This window comes from Desmodus rotundus, chromosome 1 (assembly GCF_022682495.2).
Source record: "Desmodus rotundus isolate HL8 chromosome 1, HLdesRot8A.1, whole genome shotgun sequence".
Classification (NCBI taxonomy): Eukaryota; Metazoa; Chordata; class Mammalia; order Chiroptera; family Phyllostomidae; genus Desmodus; species Desmodus rotundus.
Window position 1 is genome coordinate 87,013,340 of NC_071387.1, and position 21,107 is coordinate 87,034,446.

The following is a 21,107-nucleotide window of genomic DNA, read 5'->3' on the forward strand; positions in this document are numbered from 1 at the left end:
ATTGTAGACATTTTTATTTGTTCTTTGTAGGACTACATTAATTGTGCCGAAGTGTGGACAGAGTACACCTGCAAGCATTTCACGGTATGTGTGGCTATGGTATTGTTTTGGAAAGAATTACATTTGTGTCATGTTTTTAACAGTGAATAAGTCTAGCTTAGGCATTTTACAATGGTAATTACTCTTAATTCAGAAAAAGTTCATCCTTCTTTGTATAGTGTGACAGAGCATTAATGTGTGTGCTGTAACAAAAATGTTCCCATGTAAATTTGGGAAATGCTGTATTGTGCAGAAGTTATGCAGTTTTTTCCACTATAAATACATTAGATGCTTATGTGCTAAAATGCACTGTCACTTTCCATGGGGTCTAGTAAGCAGCATTTCCCAAACGTACTTGACTTGCATGTAATTATTTTCTAAGTACACAAAGACATTTCTTTCCTGAGGCCCAGACTACAACCCCAGTTTGGGAAATAAGGGGCTTGTCAAAGAGCAGAGATTTTAGAAACAGGTAAATCTGGGTTCAAATCCTATTGCCAGAGTTATTTGTTTTAAACAACTTTAAAAAATTCAAGTGTAGCAAGCATGCAGAAAAATCTTAAGTGTGCTGCCTAATGAATCTTTACAAAATTCACCCATGTAATCATGGTCCAGATTAAGTAATAGGAAATAACCTTTCCCCACTCCTCAAAGTCCTTTGTGCTCCCCTTATACTCACAGCCTCCGGCCTTTGGAAGTTAAAGGAAACCACCTTTCTGGCCTTTAACTCCAGAAACTGGTTTTGCCTCATTTTGAGCATTGTATAAATGTAGTTCTGTTGATTTTGTTTCCTTTTTCTAGTTTTTGTTTTATGTATTATGGAAATTTCAAACTTACCTCTTTTAAATTCATCACCCAGAAATGACCAGCCTATGACACCTTGTTTATGTCTTTATTCCTTCTCCTGGATTATTTTGAAGTAAATCTCAGACATCGTATTTCATCTGTCAGTATTTTAGCACATATCTTACCTATAAAATATAAGAATTCCTTTTTCTAAAGTGAAATCCCAATATATTAATCTAAAAAAAGTTAATAATGCTTTAATGTCATTAAAAATTAGTCAATGTTCAGAATTCCCCAGTTGTTTTAAAATTTTTTAATACTTTATTTGTTCAGTTAGGATTAAAATAAGGTTCATACATTTCAAAAGACTTCTGCGGATTCTTTTAATCTGTAAGTTCTCTCTCCATCTTTCTCTTTTCTTCCTCCCTCCCTTTCCTCACGCCCTTTTTTTTTTTCTCCCTCTGTTATTTATTTGTTGAAGAAACTGGGTTATTTGTCCTGCAGTTTCCCAGTCTGGATTGGCTAGTTGCATCCCTTGGTGGTATTCAGCATGTTTCGCTGCCCTTTAGTATTTCCTGTAAATGAGCAGTTAGTTCATATAAATTGTCTTTTTTGGCACCATGGATGGTGGTTTGGTGCTTTTCCTGGGATGTTCATGCCATCCTCTTGTCTCTTGATAAAGTGAGCAGCCATTGATGCTCATGCACATCACAGTTTATCAGAGGTTGCAAAATGGTGATATTCAGAGCTATTACCATTTATCTGTTGTCTGGGATACTTGTATAAAGAGAGACTCTTTCACTAGGTATTTAATTACCCTGAGATACAGTTTCTAAGAAAAGGTAGTATTGTTGCTCAGTTTTGTCCATTATTTACTAGTTTTTAGAATAAGAGTTCAGTTCTTCTCAAATCCCTAGAGGTAACCCATGAGTTGTAGTTGCTCTAGGTGTCTTTAGCAACTCATGGATTTAAACATATTTGAATTTGATTATTCTTACTGATGATTGGTTGTCCCACTTTGGTCCAGTTGTTACCTTTTCAGGTTGGTTCCAGAGTCCTCAGACATGCTCTGTTTTTTTTTGTTTTTTTTTTATATCTTCCTTGCTTTCTAAGGAGTTTCACCTCCTTTGCATATTTCTTATCCCAGATTCAGAATGAGCACATTCTCCAAAGAACTCTGGGTCCAAATTTCTCCAAAATCTGGTGTTGTCAGATTTTTTTTTTTTTTTTTTTTTTTTTTTTTTTGCTGTGTAACCCTGGCTAAGTCACTTAACTTCTCTGAGCCGCCACTTCCTCAGCTGAAGAATGGGAATAATGATGTTCATGCTGGTGAATTTAATGAGCATTAAACAAGAGAGTAAATATAATGACAACTATTTAGATAACATATGCTGTGTGCCAGGAAACTTACCTGTAAGCCACGCAGCCTCAGAGCCACCTTGCCAAGAGGCATCAGTGCTTCCATTATCTAGACTTTTTACCTAAAGGGCCAGATAGTAAATATTTGAGAATTTTATAGATCATATTATCTCCAGCTCTGCCATTGCAGCATGAAAGCAGGCAGAGACAATATGTGAGTAAGCACAGTTGTGTGCCAGTAGGCTTTATTTATGCCCACTGAAATTTGAATATCCTATAATTTTTATTTAAAAAAAATTCATTTATTTATTTTTAGACAAAGAAAAAGGGAGGGAGAAGGAGAGGGAGAGAAACATCAATGTGTGGTTGCTTCTTGCATGCCCCACACCAGGGAACCTGGCCTGCAACCCAGGCATGTGCCCTCACTGGGAATCAAATCAGCGACCCTTTGGTTCGCAGGCCACCTCTCAATCCACTGAGACACTCCAGCCAGTGCTGAATCTCCTATAATTTTTAATGTCATGAAGTGATACCGTGTTTTTGGTTTGAGTGTGAAAACTACTCCTAGCTCGCAGGCTGTATAAAAATAGGCATTGGGCTAGATTTGGGCTATGGTTGACTGACCCTGTTACAGATGACAAAAGTAAAGTGAGCATTGGGTTGTAGGGGGCAAGTCTGTGCTCTTTACCATAATGTTGTTGCTCTGTACAGCACCTGGAGATGGATCTGGGACAAGTGGACAGAAAGTGGCATGGATGATTTTACCAGCACTTAGGGAAAGCAGTGACATCATAATGCTGCAGAATCTTTGAGAATGGTGTTTCACTCCTGACTTGGTGTGGACATAGCCACTTTTAGGGCTATAATATGGGTGGTATTTTTCCCCTTATAATATTTTCAGCAGAATAGAATATTTAAAACTGTTTTCTTGAAAATGTGTGCTCTGTTCTGAAAGTGTTAGTTCTTTTCTCCCAGAAGAATGGTCGACAACTACCATTCAGTGTCTAATCGAGGTTTCATTCATTTTCTGCATTAGAAACGAGAAATGAATACTGTTTTGGCTGATGTCATCAAGCATATGACTCCAGATCGCGCATTTGAAGACTCCTACCCTCAGGTAACAGATTTGCATTTTCCATTTCCTTACTGTTGGGAATTTTATTCTGTTGAATTAAATTGGCATGTTGTGTGGGACAGATCATAAATTCAGATAATCCTGGGTTTGAATCCTAGAGTTGTCATATCCTTACCATGTACCCTTTACTCAGTTACTTAATGTTTTGGCTCAGTTTTCTCCCTATAAAATGGGAATAATAATAGTCCTACTCTCAGAGTGGTTGTCAGAACTAAATGAAATGTGGTATGGGAATCCCTGGCACAGTTGCTGGGCTCCAATAAGTGCCTGTGTTTTTCAGTTAGACAAACTTTTTTATTTGGGAATAAATTCAAGTATATTCAAAAGTTGAAAGACTAGCTTGGAGAAGTCCCATTATTCTTTACCCAGATTCACTAGTTATGAACATATTCTTTCTTTGCTTTACCATTATTCTTATGTGCACACACATGCATGTACATGTGTATATAAATTTTTCTGAATCATTTGAGGTTAAGTTACACACAACATGTCACTTTGCCTGTAAAGGGTTGAATGAGTATTTCCTAAGAACAAGGACAGTCTATATAACCACAGTTTAATTGTCAACTACAGAGAATTTAACATTACACATCACTATTACCTACGCCGCAGTCCCTGTTCCCATTTTGTCACTGGACTCAGTAATGTCCTTGAGAGCAGATTTTTTTCTCCCCATCCAGTACAGAATCCAACTCAGGATCACTTATTGTAAAGTAACTTTTGACCTAATTAAACTTATTTGTTTAATTTAAAAACATTATGTTCTGGAACTTAACTTCCAATAATCAATTTCTAGCTAAGAAAATGAGTTACATATTCTTGTAAGAATTTTAGAATTCTCACATTTTGCTAATTTAAGAGTTTTTCACCATTTTCTAATTAAAATGATTCATCGTTACAATTTATAGAGAGCCACTGACTAGCATTTTCTATATGTGATATAAAAAATACATGGTCGTGCATAGCAGGCTCTTGGTAAATGTTATTGAGTAAGTAAACTCTGTAGTGCAGAGAAACTGGGTCATACCTTGTGGGTGGTCAAGGTCTCAAGCACATCAGAAGAGTGATGTGCATTAGAATTTTTGTTGAAAAAATTTCAGTAAGACTTTGAGTACTAAGGAACCAAATAATTGAAAACTTGAAGTAACATAATGATTTTAATGCAGTCCATTCCTGAGAGAGAGAGGGAAATTATACTCTTTATAATTCTGTCATATCTAAAAGTAACTTAATGATAGATGCAGCTTGTATTCAGGATATCCACCCATATAGGTTGTGAGCCACTGGTCTTAAGTGGGGCCACATCACTGTGGAGAATTAGCTTATTCTAGGTCAGTAATAGGGAAGGTCTATGGTAAGCCTGGAACATTTTCTTGTGCCAAAAATTAAAGAAGTACTCAAAACACTGATGGGGGTAAACAGAGTTGAAAAGGGCACTAGAGTTGCTTGGAAGGGGCTCTCTTGGGCTCCCAATTTGAACAATGAGGACAGTAGTGGGTTATAACCCATTCAATGACATAGGAATCCAGGATACTGTTCCTGTGATGAATAGATAAATAAATAGATGAAGGGAAAGTTGGACAGGGGTGCCGATTGAGAAATGTGGAAGAAATGGTAGAGTTAAAATAAATCAGCTTTTGCAGCCAACACAGTAAAAGATAACCATCAATCTATGGGCAAGTATCATCAGTGGATACTAAACACAGGAGGAGTCTGATGAGGAGCAGGATATTTCCATATCTCAAAGGGTTTTCCTAGAGAGTATTAATTACAAGAGAAAAAAATAGTGACTATAAAGTGCAGAAATCAGATGGACATTGACCTGCTAATCAGAATTCATATTACCAGTGAGGAACACATATGGTCTGTCTGCAGATGCCCTAAGAAGGACACAACATCATCTTGTTGCATTCTAGTAGAGAATATGTAACCTCAATCTCACCATGCAGCAACATCAGTTGTGCCCAACTTGAGGAGTATTCTGTAAAGTAATTGGACTGTATTAAAAAAAATATGTTTTCATTAATAGCAAAGAAAGGCTAAGGAACTGTTCCAAATTAACACAGACTCTGGAGACATGAAAACAAAACAGCAATGCGTGATCCTGTACTGAAGAGAAGAAAAAATAATGATATAGAGAACATCTTCAGGCAGTTGACAAGATAGGGATATGGATGATAGACTGAAGTATTAATTATATCAGTGTTAACTTTCCTGAATTTGATAACAGCAAACTGGAAATGTTAGAAAATATAATTATTAGAAAATATTGGGTTGGCCAAAAAGTTTGTTCATTGCTTTTCCTCATAAGATGGCCCTAGTAGCGCTTAGTTGTCTTTAACTTGATTCAGAACAATTTTGTTAGATTGTATTTTGACAGCTGTCATATCAGTGTCCATTAAAAAAACAACATCAAAATTGGTGAATTTTTGTGCAGCTGTTTTAATAATAAAGGTGGAAGGAAATAAATGACATTTTCAGTATATTATGCTTTATTATTTCAAGAAAAGTAAAAATGCAACTGAAACGCAAAAATAAAATAAAAAAGATTAGTGTGGTATATGGAGAAGGTGTTGTGATTGATCCAATGTGTCAAAAGTGGTTTGCGAAGTTTCATGCTGGAGATTTCTGGCTGCATGGCGCTCTCTGGTCAGGTAGACCAGATGAAGTTGATAGTGATCAAATTGAGACATGAATTGAGAACAATGAATGTTATGCCATGCAGGGGATAGCTGACACACTCAAAATATCCAAATCAATAAAGTTATTGGTGAAAATGAAAAATGTACCTTTTATTTTATGCTAAAAACCATATGGACTTTTTGGCCAACCCAATACAAATGAAGTATTAAGGGGTGACATAATACATGCAATCTACTCTCATAATGGTTCAGGAAAAAATTTTTTTTACATAGAGAGAACAATAAAACAAATTTGGCAAGATATTAAAAATGGGTGAATTTGGGTAAAGGCAATATGGGAATCTTCTGTACTATTCTTTCAACTTTTCTGCAAGTTTTAAATTATTTCAAAATAATAAGTTCAAGAATATATGTGGATTGTGTATTTACAAATTCAACCATTGAATGGATAGATATGGAGAGAAAGTGAGTATAGCAAAATGTTAGTCATTGTAGAATCTAAGTAGTAAATAAACGGGTGTTGTTATATAGTCTTTTGAGTTTCTTTATATTTCACCATTTTCATAGTAAAATGTTGATTAAAAACCTCTATTTTAAAATCAGGCAGTGCATTATGTGTGATTGTATTTAAGTATTTTTTTAAAAACTTCCTTTTCTAAGGGGATTAGTTGCTATGAATAAGTTTTCAGAAACTATTTTCACCTGACAATATTGTAGTATCTTAACCTTTTGTTTGACCTAAAATGCTACTTAATAATGAAATGGGATGGTACCTCTTAAAATTTTGGTTTTATTAGAACATGAGCAATTTCCCTTGCAAACTATTTAAACAGCAGTATTTCTAGTATGAATAAACTATTTGTCAGTAAACTTTCTCTTCTGAACAGTAACCAGGGTTGTGGGGTTCTATTTTATTTTTAAAAAACGGGCTCCTTGGTTCTCTTCTGCCAAGGCCCTTGAAATGCAACAAGACTGTTTGCACTTCTGGGCAAGGGGTGGTGGACATCAGTACCTGAGCATCTGGGGCTGACTTCACAGACTGCACCACCATTCTTGGGTAATGATGTGGCCTTTGACTCAACTGGCAAAATGGTCCAGGCCTTCCGGCTGAAGTAATCAAGGAACATAGTCAGGTTGGGCTAGAAGAGAGGTCTGGAAATTAGGGTGCATTGGCCTTATATAGCCCACCAGCTATATTTTTAAAGTATGTTTTATTGATTATGCTATTACAATGGTCCCAATTTTTTTCCCCCTTTATTCCCCCCATGCCCTATACCCCCCACTCTCCAGTATCTGCCTCCTTAGTTCATGTCCATGAGTTGTGAATATAAGTTATTTGGCTTCTCTATTTCCTATGCTATTCCTAACCTCCCCCTGTCTTTTTTATGCCTACCAATTATGCTGCTTATTCCCTTTACTTCTCTCCCCCATTCTCCCCCTCCCCACTGATAACCCTCCATGTGATCTCCATTTCTGTGATTCTGTTCCTCTTCTAGTTGTTTGCTTAGTTTTTGTTCTTGTTTTTTAGGTTCAGTTGTTGATAGTTATGAGTTTGTTGTGATTTTACTGTTCATAGTTTTTGATCTCCTTCTATTTCTTAGGTAAGTTCCTGTAACATTTCATATAGTAAGGGCTTGGTAATGATGAACTCCTTTAACTTGACCTTATCTGTGAAGCCCTTTATCTGCCTTTTCACTGTAAATGATAGCTTTGCTGGATAGGGTAATCTTGGATTGTAGGTCCTTGCTTTTCATGACTTCAAACACTTCTTTCCAGCCCCTTCCTGCCTGTAAGGTTTCTTTTGAGAAATCAGCTGATAGTCTTATGGGCACTCATTCGTAGGTAACTCTCCTTTCTTCTCGCTGCTTTTAAGATTCTCTCCTTACCTTTAATCTTGCGTAACTTAATTATGATGTGTCTTGGTGTGTCCCTCCTTGGGTCCAATTTCTTTGGGATTCTCTGGGCTTCCTGGACTTCCTGAAAGTATTTCCTTCACCAGACTGGGGGAGTTTTCCTTCATTATTTTTCAAATAAGTTTTCGAAATCTTGCTCTTCCTCTTCCCCTTCTGCCACCCCTATGATTCAGATGTTGGAGTGCTTAAAGTTGTCCCAGAGTTTCCTAAGCCTCTCCTGATTTTTTTGAATTCTTGTTTCTTCATTCTGTTCCAGTTAGATGTTTATTTCTTCATTTTTTTTCCCAAATCATTGATTTAGTCCTGGTTTTTCCCCCTTCATTGTTGGTTCCCTGTGTATTTTCCTTTATTTCACTTTTTGCGTAGCTTTCATTTCTTCCTTCATTTTGTGACCAAGCTCTATCAATTCTGTGAGCATCCTGGTTACCAGTGTTTTGAATTCTGCATCTGATAGGTTGGCTCTCTCTTCATCACTTAGTTCTATTTTTGGAGTTTTGATCTGTTCTTTCATTTTTGCCATATTTCTTTTTCTCGGTGCACCTGCTATGTTGTAAGGGGCAAAACCTTAGATATTTGCCAGGGCAGGGTAACCTTCTTTGCTCATTGTGGTTCTGTCTGTGGGGGAGGGGTCAGAGAGGGAACAGTGTAGCCCCTGTAGCTCTCTCACTCTGCTGCAGCCCCACTTTCCAAGGAATTCTCCTGTGAGACTGGGATTTTCTCCTGCCTTTGCAACCCCCACAGTATTTTACAGTTAGAGGTCTTGAATCTTTAATTTCCTGGTCAGCCAGACCTACCTTTCCCATGTGGTCCACTGGCCTTGCTGTGGAATCTGTCTGTCCGGCTGCCCATCTCCCCCTGCCCCCCACTGGTCTGGATGAATGTTTAACTCCTTGGTTGTCAGAGTTCCATGCAGTTTGATTTTCTGGCAGTTCTGATTGTTTATTTTTTTTTCAATTAGTTGTTATCCTTCTTTTGGTTGTGCGAGGAAGGAAAATGTTTCTACCTATGCCTCCATCTTGGCCAGAACTCTCCCACCAGCTATTTTTGTATAAAAAGTTTTATTGGAACCCAGCCACACCCATTTGTTCACATGTTGTGATGACTGTATGGCCTATAGAAAGTGTTTGTTCATTTCTTGAATATTCATAGCTAACTTTAATGGAGGGCTTTGAAGGACAGGCACCTCTACCTGAACCATCCCTTTTAGTCTTCACAATAAGCAAAATACTGCTTTGCTCTCCATTTTACAGAAGAGGGAATCAAGACTGAGACACTGTTTCCCCAAGGTACAGAATAAGATAGGCAAACTTGGACTGAGATATGGCCCATCCTACCCAATAATTCTCCAACCCTTGAGCAGTCCAATCATGTAATGTGATTGCAAATTATGAAAGAGTTGCCTTTTAAAAAAAATATCCTAGTTTTATTAAATAAGATGTGTTTTTTGTTTTGTTTTTCAGCTTCAGTCAATTATTAAGAAAGTGATTGCCCACTTCCATGACTTCTCAGTTCTTTTCACAGTGGTACGTAATGTTCCCTAATTATCTTTGGAAACTTACCTCAGAGTCAGAAGTTGTCTTAGTGTCTCAGTAATTTTTTCATGGTGCCCTAGGCCAAAAGAAATACTTATGGTTCCTCTATAAAGTAGTTATGTCTAAACAACTTAAGTATTTATGTCATCACAACATAATTCGCATTTGAAAATATAGTGCACATAGACTGAAAAATATTATCTTTAATTCATTAATTACTTAATAGGATATATGTACCAATTAGGCACCACACAGCTTCTCAAATCTTGGAGTCAAAGTGGACATCCTCATTTATTTTCACATGATACTTGCTTTTTATCACACAATCTCATGTTGAAAATATGAAATGATAGTTGTCTTGCCCTGACTGTTGTGGCTTAGTGAGTTGGATGTCAGTCACTCTGTAGACTGAAAGGTTGCTGGTTCTATTCCCAGTCAGAGTACAGACTTGGATTGCGGGCCAGGTTCCTGGTTGGGAACTTGTGAGAAGCAAACAATCGATGTTTCTCTCTCTCTCTTTCTTCCTCCCTTTCCCTCTCTCTAAAAATACATAAATATTTTTTTAAAGAAAATACTCATCTCAATGTCTGACAGTTAAGACTTACTATGTTTCCCTCAAAAAGTTAAAAAATTCTGAGACACCCTTTCAAGTTTGCTGAAGTGCACTGAGTCAATTCAAATCTAGGACATTCTGTATATAGTGACATTTTCTTTCCTTAGCTTCTCTCTTCACTGGCACCCTGCCCTCTTCTGGTTTCCATTTGTGTACACTCACAGGACTGTATGTTTTTGGTTTTTTGTTTATTTAAAAGTAGAATCTGTAATTTATTGGACATTTTCACAGTCCAAGCACTGTGCCAGAACTTTCTGTATATTGCCTCATATTTTCACAGCACCAATGGGAAGTATAGTAATTATTATTCCCCCTTTACAGATGAGAAAACTGGTGCTGGAAAAAGTGGAATAACTTGCTTAAAAGGTCACACAGTCACTATGTAGAGCCAAGGTGCAAGAGGCTACTCTCTGAACAACTCTGATTCTTTTCTGTTTTTTTTTTTTTCTTTAAGATTTTATTTATTTCTGTTTGGAGAACAGGGAAGGGGAGGAGAAAGAGAGGGAGATAAACATCAATGTGTGGTTGCCTCTCATGCACCCCCCCCCACCCCCCACTGGGGACCTGGCCTGCAACCCAGCCATGTGCCCTGACTAGGAATTGAACTGGCGACCCTTTTATTCGCAGGCCTGCGCTCAATTCACTGAGCTACACCAACCAGGGCAATCTTTCTTTGCTCATCAATACCGTTGTAAAATGACTGACACCTAGTTTTCATTTTGTTACATAGAAAAGCTTGTGGTCATCTAAATGTTGCTGAGGTGGTTCACCAAATGTTAACTGGTCCCAGCCCTGATCCCTCGGGCATGAGAAAGTTGTTTTAATAGCAATAGTTTTTAAAACCTTAATGTCATCTCCCTGCTTTCAGCTGAGTCCTCATTTGACTTGCCCCAAAATATAAACAACTCTTTTCACCTTCAGAGAAAAAAATGACCCACGGATTCCTTTCAATAACTTGCATAAATTGCATGTACAGTGCTCTTTTTATTTTTAGGAAAAATTTCTGCTCTTTTTATTTTTAGGAAAAATTTCTGCCATTTCTGGACATGTTCCAAAAAGAGAGTGTGCGGGTGGAGGTTTGCAAATGCATCATGGAAGTTTTTATCAAGTAAGTGTAACGCATTGTAATCGGAAGCTTCAATTCCCAATGTCCTTGTGAAACCTGTTGATAAGAAATCAGTTTATGCACTCTGGGGCTTAGTCATGTATATGTATTTCATACCTAAAATAACATTGAGTGGAAAACCACATAAAAGGAGCAGTCATGATAAAAGTTTTTAACTAGTGCTTAGACAAAGTCATAAGTATTAGCAGGGGCTTGACCATCAGCTACATCTTACTCCTATGTGTTTTTGGAAGGAGCAATATATTGATAAACTAGTTAGGGAGTAACATTTAAAAGATAAAGTCATACTTATCAAGATACCAGAGCTAGAATTGTTTCCATCTTCAGTGTATAGATTTATGATCCATTTTCAAGTTTAGTTCCTTTCATGGTATTAAATCTGTTTTCTATTACTGTGTTTTGCTGGTGGTATATGAAATAATTGTAGGTGGTCCATTAAGGATAGATTTTCATTTTTATTTTAAAATTTATATGTTTATTTCAAAGTATGTTATGTAATGCATAACTACTATAGTCAGTGATTTCATGTATATTACTTTTTAGGATAAAATTAAGTTAAAGTCAATTTAAATATTAAGTATGTAGAGTTTGGAAAATTGAGGTAGATGTTGTTTGAATGTATGTTTTAAGCATTCCTTATATTGTCTTCCTAAAAGATTAATTCCATATGATTGGAACAAATATGCTTACTTGCATAAAGGTTTATTTGATGAGCTTGTCCTTTTATGTTATTTGAAAAACTCAGTTAATATGTGTTCTTGGGGGCACCTAACACAGTCCTAGATAGGCTGTGGACCCCTTCAGAGATTTCAAGAAACATGATTAAAAAAAAAACAAAACCCAAAACAGATATGCTCTTGCCTGGAAATGTAGCAGTTTTACCAGGATTTTGCAGTTTCGAAAAGTTACAATATGTGGAGAAGAGCAAACTTGTAGAAAGCAGAATTAAGAGAAAACCAGGAAATTGCCCATTAGTAGTGATTGGTTAGTGACCTGATCATTTGTTGTTTCTCAAATATGTATAGTAGATAAGAACTAAGTCTATGCTTTCATTGTTCTCAGCAGATAGCGCTTTTACCATTGTCTTTAAATATCTCCTAGGCATCAGAAAGAGCCCACCAAAGATCCCGTCATTCTGAACGCCCTTTTGCATGTTTGCAAGACCATGCATGACTCTGTGAAGTAAGTCACACTCAAGGCTGAAATGTAGAATGGATTGCGTCTTAATACCACATAATACATGAGGGAATTGCTGCTTTAAGCTGCCACTGTGAATAATAGTATTTTATGAGGGCTATTAATATTCTTGCTTACAAGGACTTTCCAGTCTAGGAGAGGAGCGGGGCTAAGGGTAACCTGATAAAATGAGATGGCAGATGTTTCTACAAAGGAATTTCAATTGGGAGAAAAAGGCTGGTACCATCCAAGTGAACTTAAACTCCCTGTCTCCAAGAGAATTCTGAGAGCAACAGATAGTATAACAATGAGTTCACACATTCAGTAACACAGCCTTTAAATTTTTTTCTCATTATTTACCAATTATTTAAATAAACTGCAATTGCTCATACTTTTTATATGAAGGACTTTATTTGTTCAGTATATTTGAGGCTCAGACCTACCCACTGTCCTTACCTTCGGATCAAAGACCAAATTATCACTCCTTTGCTTTCCAGCCTATTTTTCCCTCACAGGTTTCCATTTGACTACACTTAAGGCAATTCCTGCTTATTTCTCACTGGAATTTTAGTGTCTGAAGAATTTTAAATAAGCAGCTTGAGTCTCTGGAAAATATTACAAGCCTTGAGAAAATTGTTTTAGCACTTAACTGTCAATAAGATGAATTGTATTACTTTTTTTTCCTCTGAATTTTAGAATCTTTAATTTCATGACTTTGTGCTGTCAACCTCATGGGTTGTTATACAAATCAAAATATTAAGACTTTCTGTAATAAATGGAACCAATAGACTTTAGTTGGACAAATAAAAATAAAGGCATAGAAAACATCCAGAAAGGCACTTGTATTATTAGGATATTGGGTTTTGGCCTAAATAAAATAGGTTTATTTCTCTCTTGATAAAATTTTGAGACCAGATGGGGGAAGTAGGGTAGCTCTGCTTTAGAACATCATCCAGGAACTCAGGTTCTTTGTCTCTTGTTGCTCCGCCATCCCTCTGGGGTATTGTGCTTATCTTCCTGGTAGAAGCTGGCCTACCTTGACCATGTCCATGTTGCAGCCTGCAGCCATTGGAGGGCAGCAGCTTTCTTTTAGGGACAAAACTGGGAAGGCTTATTAATCACTTGCATTCCCATCCCATTGGCTGGAACTGTCATGTGGCCATACCTAGATGCAAAGGAGACTAGGAAATGTTGTCTCAGAGAACAAAGGAGACTTAGTGTATTGGAGGATGTTTTGTAGTCTCTGCCATACTTATCTTCCCTAGAACAAACCAATAAACAAAAAACTTAGTTCCTGTTTTCTCTGGGCTCTTAAACTTTTTCAAAATAAACTTGGGGTACTATTTATAGGCCTTCACAAGTATAATCAAAGCTATAAGGCCTCGACATTTTCTTATATATATTGAGTTGGCCAAAGAGTCCGTTTAGTTTTTTTTCTGCAAAAAGACACATTTTTCATTTTCACCATAAGCTTATTGATTTGGATATTTGGAGTATGTCAACTATAGGCTTCTAGTGGGTAGAGGCCAGGAGTGCTGCTAAATAAACATTGTCCAGTGCATAAGACAGCCCCACAGCAAAGATTTATTTGGCCACAATGTCAATAGTACCAAGAAACTTCAGCAACCATTTTTGACGTATTCAATCAGTCACAGCCCCTTCTCCATACAGTGCACAAATCTTCTTTTGTGTTTCAGTTGTGTTGTTACCTTTCTTGAATAATAAAGCATATTGTGTCAAAAATGTTGGGTATCTTCCATCTTTTTTTAAATGCACGCTGATATGACAGCTGTCAGAATCAGTCTAATAAAATTGTTTCAAATGAAGTTAAAGACAACTAAACACTACTGGGGCCGTCATACAGAAAAAACTAAACAAACTCTTTGGCCAACCCAGTATTTATGTTAAATTTGCTATTAAATAAAGGCAACTGAGATCTGTGATTTACTTTAAGACCCATCCCCAAAATAAGATGAGTTGATGGGTGGAGAGAGAATGGATAGTTATGTGATAAAGCAAATATTATCAAATGATAATTGGTAGAATCTTGGTGGTTGGTGCTCACCATAAAATTTTTTTCAACTTTGCTGCCTGTTTACAATTTTTTATCATGTTGAACAAAAGTTCTCTAATTACAATATTTGAAGTGGGACCTTTCTGCCCAAATTCCAAAGGAGAAAATGTTACCTTCTTTTTTACCATTACTAAATATATTTTGAGAATAGCATCTTTGAGAGAGATGTGAAACATTTTTAAATCTAGAAAAAACAAAATGTTCTTACTCGTTAAATTGCTTAGTTTTTGTGTATATATTTTAGAAACTCACTTATTACCCCATTGTTAATTATGTACAATTATTGATTTTAGTGCACTCACTCTTGAGGATGAGAAAAGAATGCTGGCATATTTGATCAATGGATTTATAAAAATGGTAAGTATTGAGGAAGGAGTGCTAGTACAATTGGAAATGTGATGTAATTGTTTGTCTTCACTCTGGTGAAAGCAGTTAACATAATGTTCCCTGGTGCTTTTCATTTGTATAGAGATAAGATGAAATTAGAAAACATCTTATATTAACCATCACTCCCCTGTGGGCAAAGGGAGCAAAAAAAAAGAAAACCCTGACTTAAGGAAGAAAAGCAAAAGTGGGGCAGGAAGGGAGACTTAGTGGCTCATGTGACAAAACATCCAGGAATGGAATGCTTCAGAGGAGCAGCTGGACTCAGGGTCTCTGTAGTATCCTTGGGGACTGCTCTCTGTGTTTCTTTAGCTCATGGCTCTGCTCTCTTGGTATCCTGGTATCCTTCCAGGCAGGCTTATTCCTCATGAGAGCTCAGGGTTTCTATTTCTTCCAGCTCTGTAACCCAGCAGGAGGGGCTTCAGCAGAAGTCCCAGGATTGAGTCCCTTTCGATTAGTTTGGATCACTGGCCTTATCCCTAAACAAATTGCTGCTCTGAGGAAGAGCAAACACACCAATTGGCTAGTCAGAGGGACATATGCACCATCCAAATCACAGGGACCTGGTGGGGTATGCTCCCTGAAACATCTGATGTACTGCTTATCAATGGTGAAAACAAGGCTGGGTGCAAAATGCCAAGTATCCACTGTCCATTTTTCTGAGTTACCCATTACTGCATAATAACTTGCCCCAAATCTTAGTGGTTTTAAATAACTGTGGTTTTTGTAATTCTTACAATTCTGTCAGTTGGTTGGGTAACTAGGCTACTCCCATGTGGCAGGACTAGGGCTGTGTCCAGGGCCTTGGTGATGGCTGAGGTGTCTCATTTCTCATCCTTGTGACCTCTTTCTTTTCACTGTTCTCTTATTATTCAGTTGCCACAGCTCTCTTTCTTCCTGTAGCGAGGATGAAAACAGAAGCTGTAGGGCCTTTTAAGGGTTAGGTTCAAAAATTGTAGTGAGTCACAGGAACAGCCCCTTGTAGGGGAAGGAAAGCCGACTCTACTGTCTGACTCATCTGTCCATCTCAGTAAGAAGAAACCACAGGGACTCTGTGACATCAGCAGCAGAATGGGAGGGATTAATGCAGCCTTCTTTGGGAATAACCTACCATACCATGCTGGCCAGAACAGCGTCTACTTTTATTCTTGGTGCGCAAACCTAAATACCAACTGCTGCCAGTATCCTCTGTTTTAACACTCATGTCAAGACAAAAGCTGACTGAGATGAAAACAGATCACTTTGAAAATAACCTAGGAAATGTGACTCATTCAACAATGGGTCAGTTGAACTATCCACCAAACTGTGTGGGTAAAATACCAATTTTAGTGAAAATTCAGTCTACATTAGGAAATGTGCGTTTGATTCTTACCAGGTGCATCTCCTGTGCCCTTGATTGATATGCTGATCATGTGGTATTTATCCTTTTATGGCTTTGTCTGAAAGCCATTAAGTCGTAATAGAAATGAATATGAGGGAATAAGATGTGAAACCTGATGGATGTAGTGAAAATAGCAATGTTAAACCTCTAGGCACAAATGATTGCTGTAGCAGTAAGTTTGTCCTACTAACCAGCTATTCATAAATTTGAAGAAATAGAAGAGGGGATCTTTAATGATGGAGAAAATTCCATTTGTGGCTCTGACAGCCACCAGTGATCTGCTGAGGTTGGAAACCCCATTAGGAAGCAGAAAGGTGTGACCCTTATTATAGAAACATTTCTGACAGGTGGCTCCCAGTAACCAAATTTATGTTCTGTGAAAAAGGCCGTAGCTGACAAAATTCCATCATTTCCTTCCCAGTGACCTCCTTTTAGCCTGGGAAATTCTATTTATATTTTGAGATTCTGTTTTATGAGAGAGGACCCCCCAAAATGGAATTTATTTATTAAAAAATTGTGTATTCTTACATGTTTCAACTTCAGTCAACTTCAAAGTGCTCTCCACTTGATGCAATACAATTACTGAGACTTTTTCACAGCTCAAAACAGTTTTTGAACTCATTGATTTTGATGCCTTTTAGTGCTTCTGCAGTTTTTTGTTTCACCTCTTCCACTTTTACAAAACATTTCCCTTTGAGGACTTTTTTCATCCAAGGAAACAAAAGAGAGTTGTTTGGGGCAAGATTGGGTGAATAGGGAGGATAGAACCTGGAGCTTACGCCATTTCTGGTCAAAAACTGCTGAACACTCAGTGCAGTGTTGGCAGGCACATTCGTAAATTACCCATCATGAAGTGGGCAAATGTGTTGAAAGAGTCTTCAAAAAAATTCACTGATGTCAAACACAGCCTCTCATAACACCAGCTGGTACACTGAAATAGATGGGCTCCTAGAACACTCACCTAGCAGGAGAAGCCTGTACTACAAGGGGCCTGCCCTCCAGAAGAAAATTCTGGGATTTTGGGAGGGGGTTCTGCCTTGTATACCCTTTGGCCTTTTCATGTTCTACTGCAGTGCCCATATCATAACAATGAGGTGACAATAGTAATATTTCAGCACTATATTGGGTGAGGTATTGTAAAGTCTACTTAAAGTATATTCCATTGAGCATATGTGTGTGTGTGCTTGCATACCCTTTCCACTTATCCATATCTGGGGAATCTTTGGTGATTTGTCATCAGAGCATGTTCCTGACCCCACAGAGCTCAAGAAAAACTTTTTCAATTGTGTGCTCACAGTTGTCTAGAAATGACATTGTCAGCATCTCTCTCCTTGATTCTAGGTTTCCTTTGGTCGTGATTTTGAACAACAGCTAAGTTTTTATGTTGAGGCCAGGTCGATGTTTTGCAATCTGGAACCTGTTCTTGTACAATTGATTCACGTAAGGCTTTTCATTCATTCATTTGTTCGTTCAGTAAATATTTGTCATTTTTATGCCAGGCACCAGTTTTAATCTGGGATTTTTCTAGCCCCATGTTGTTCTGTTTCTGAGGTATGAAAGTTTTTTTCCTCAAAGGTCAATAAAATCTACAGCTTCGCTGAAGTCTTTGAATGGCTTTCATTGACCTCTTTTTCTCTGAAATTTGTTTATTCTCACTCCTGCATGCCAGCAGCACAGAATTATGTGAGGAGCACTGATTATTTAGTTTATAGAAATACTAACCTCAGGTGCCTTGTTGCTTAACCAGAGATACAGCGTCCTTGGATCATGGCCCCTTTCAGTAACTTTTTATGGTATCCACATGTCAAAAGAAATAAATAACATCTCTGTTTATTAAGAAGTTAATCTCAAGCAACTTAAGTAACAACTTGATAGCCCTGTAAAACAATATACATAAATTGAAAGAAAAATTGTGTTTTTAAAAGATTATTTTATTTATTTATTTTTAGAGATGAGGGAAGGAATGGAGAAAGAAGGAGAGAAATGTCAGTGTGTGGTTGCCTCTTGCTCACTCCTTCACGGGGTACTTGGCCTGCAACCCAGGCATGTGCCCCCACTGGGAACTGAACCAGCGACCCTTTGGCTCACAAGTCCACACTCAACCCACTGAGCTACACCAGCCGGGGGGCGGGGGGAATATATATATATGAATGAATTTTATATATATATATATATATACACACACACACACGCATACATACATACACACACACATATAAAATTCATTCTTAAATGACCATAATTTCTGGGCACCTGTTTGGACACTGCACAACTTCCCAAACCTTGGAGTCAGTTTGGACACTACTACCCTTATTTTATTTTCTGGTCCACATTGATTTTTGCACAGCACTTGTATCAAGCAGTTTCCAAAGACCAGTTGTGCATTGATACGACATCACTGCAAGGAAAGTAATGTAGTCCAGTGTTGAATCTGAGCCGCCCACACCAGTACTTTTCCTCATGCTGAGCAATTGAACATAGCTGTGTTTTCCTATTTTAAAAAAAAGTTTCCTCTGTGAGATTGCCTAATGCCCTGAGGTTTCACAGTATACATTTGGGAACCATAGGTCTAAACGTTTCCTGACTGTGGAAAGATTCCCAAAGGCTCTTAACTTATCTTATGTAAAATTCAAGAAGAGTAACTTTTTTATACATTTGTTTGCTGGTTATCAGGTTATGGAACATTAATAAACTTAAGACCAAAGACGGAAGAGGTAATAGTACTCATCTCATAGGACTAAATGAGGTAATGAATGTACAGTTCTTTGAACAGCCCCTGGTATGCTGTCAGTGATGATATGGCTGTTATTATTACCTTTCTTATAGTTATTATTAGTATTTCATAGCTGAATTGGCTGGTTTACTCTCAGATTTGGAGGTTTCTCTTAAGATATTTAAGATCTTAAGATTACCAAATAGGGTTTGTAAAAATGGAGTAAATGAACCCTAGGTGTTCATTAAACCAGAAAATGGTCCTTTATAAAGCCAGTGCGTAGGCATGACTAACTCAGTAATTGCCTTTCATTCTGCGCTCTTGGAGATGTTTGCTATAGCCCAGATTGAATCAGGCCTGATGACCCCTTTGGTGTTTCAGGTTCGATGCTAACCAGTCTTGGTCCCACTTAGCTGGTTCTCATTGAATTGTATGTAGTTCTTGTTCAAATCTCTATGGAATACATAAACCATTACCATTTCTGTTTTACTTATTAACAAATCTAGAGTGTGAACCGGTTAGCAATGGAAACAAGAAAAGTAATGAAGGGGAATCACTCCAGGAAAACGGCTGCCTTTGTCCGGGTATGTTCTAGAGATAAGACTCACAGACTTTGAACTATAGTGGGCTCTTTGATTTTTAGGATTGATTTTCCCTTGCATATCTATGGAGTGACCAATTTTCTTAATTTTTCCAAAAGAAATGATCAGAGGAACCTGAATTTTGATATAAATTATGGTAAGGTGGCTGAGGGATGGATTTGGGTTTTGTGTGCCAGCTCAATTATCTCTGTAGTTGTACTTGTATCTGGAAGGTCTAATACCTTTTTTCCTTATTGATCAATTCCCAATTTTGAAATAAAATTGAAGCTTCTTAAGTGTACTGCTCAAAATTTTATCAAAGCAACACAATCCACATTTTCAAAAACGAAATCCCATGCAAAAGATAACAATAAAACATAAGTATCCCAGCCCTGCCCTTTTTATCTCATTCTTTGTACTCAGTCAACTACCTCAAACTCTTTGAAGGAACTTCTTCTCATGACCTCCATTTTTAAAAGTAGTTGCTTTAAACAGCTGCTTTTTAACTTAATTGTTATTAGGTATTACCTATTTACTTCCTTCAGTGATAGTTAAGGATTTATTTTTCATACACCATTACTCTCCTTACTTGACTCTCTCCTTCCAAAGAGACTGATACAGCAGAGGTAAGAGAGGGGAAATTGGGGCTTGGAATGGGAAATTATTTTTAGTGGTTTTGCTTGAAAATAGACATTAGGTGAAAACAGGAGTCCTAATCTGCAGTGATGGCCTTACCAGGTGACCTCCTGTGTCTCCCCTCTCTCCAGGCCTGTGTTGCCTATTGCTTCATCACCATCCCATCCCTGGTGGGCATCTTCACACGCCTCAACCTCTACCTGCATTCCGGCCAAGTGGCCTTGGCCAATCAGTGCCTCTCCCAAGGTAAGCCCATCAGCCTCTCTTCTCAGGCATCTGTGGCTGCTTAGGAGGGCTGACTCAGCATGGGGTATGTGGGGAGTATGTAGGGAGAAAGTGGGTGCGTATGTAGGAGGAAAACAAATGATGAGTTTTAAATCTCTTTAGTAGGAAGCATATTGGATATGTACACATTTAAAGTCAGATTACAAAGTGTGGCTATTTTCATATAAGGACCATCTTAAATCTATCTCACACAGGCCAACCCAGGTAGCTCAGACATCCATGGGTAAGCATGCCTAGACAATTTTAGATGTTAGGACTGCTTTATCACAGCAAATTCATGTTTTTTGTTGATGATGTTTCTATATTTGAAACCCCAGAAAGACAACAGGTAGAATCTAGTGAGTATAGAATGAATACTGTCTACAGCTTGCTGTTACAGATGAAAATTTTGCTTAAGACCCATTTCTGTGCTAGGTGTAAGTGGTTTATTTGGGAGGTGATCCCCATCAGTGTTAGTAGAGTGGTGGGAAGGTGAGAGGGAGAAGGAAAGGAAAGCCAGCAAAGGGAACACTAGTGGTCAACTTACTGCTAGGAGCAACTAAGGTCCATTTTCACTGGGGGCCTCTGGGAGGGAGTGTCTAATGACTATAGTGTTACCTCACCTGAGAGGCGGGGAAGACAGGTTATTTACCCTCTCTCTACTCCATCTGTTATTGACCAAGGGCTGCCTCTGGGCCATCAACTTCTTGGCATTCAGGACTGCTTATCACTTGAGCAAAGAGAATGACCTGA

At 37.8% G+C, this 21,107-nt stretch overlaps 1 protein-coding gene across 6 annotated transcripts in view; it reads left to right on the top strand.

The window, feature by feature from the left end:
• VPS35L (VPS35 endosomal protein sorting factor like) overlaps positions 1 to 21,107 on the top strand; it is a 159,352-nt gene that overhangs the window by 85,497 nt on the left and 52,748 nt on the right. For 5 of the 6 annotated variants that reach the window (XM_024560480.3, XM_045195355.2, XM_024560482.3 and 2 more), the window contains 9 exons: positions 31 to 84; positions 3,221 to 3,301; positions 9,335 to 9,397; positions 11,042 to 11,127; positions 12,247 to 12,327; positions 14,689 to 14,752; positions 17,502 to 17,600; positions 19,380 to 19,457; positions 20,222 to 20,336. In XM_024560480.3, coding sequence (XP_024416248.1) covers positions 31 to 84; positions 3,221 to 3,301; positions 9,335 to 9,397; positions 11,042 to 11,127; positions 12,247 to 12,327; positions 14,689 to 14,752; positions 17,502 to 17,600; positions 19,380 to 19,457; positions 20,222 to 20,336 — 721 coding nt within the window. The remainder of the gene's footprint in view (positions 1 to 30; positions 85 to 3,220; positions 3,302 to 9,334; positions 9,398 to 11,041; positions 11,128 to 12,246; positions 12,328 to 14,688; positions 14,753 to 17,501; positions 17,601 to 19,379; positions 19,458 to 20,221; positions 20,337 to 21,107) is intronic. The other variant, XM_045195354.2, reaches the window with a different exon arrangement.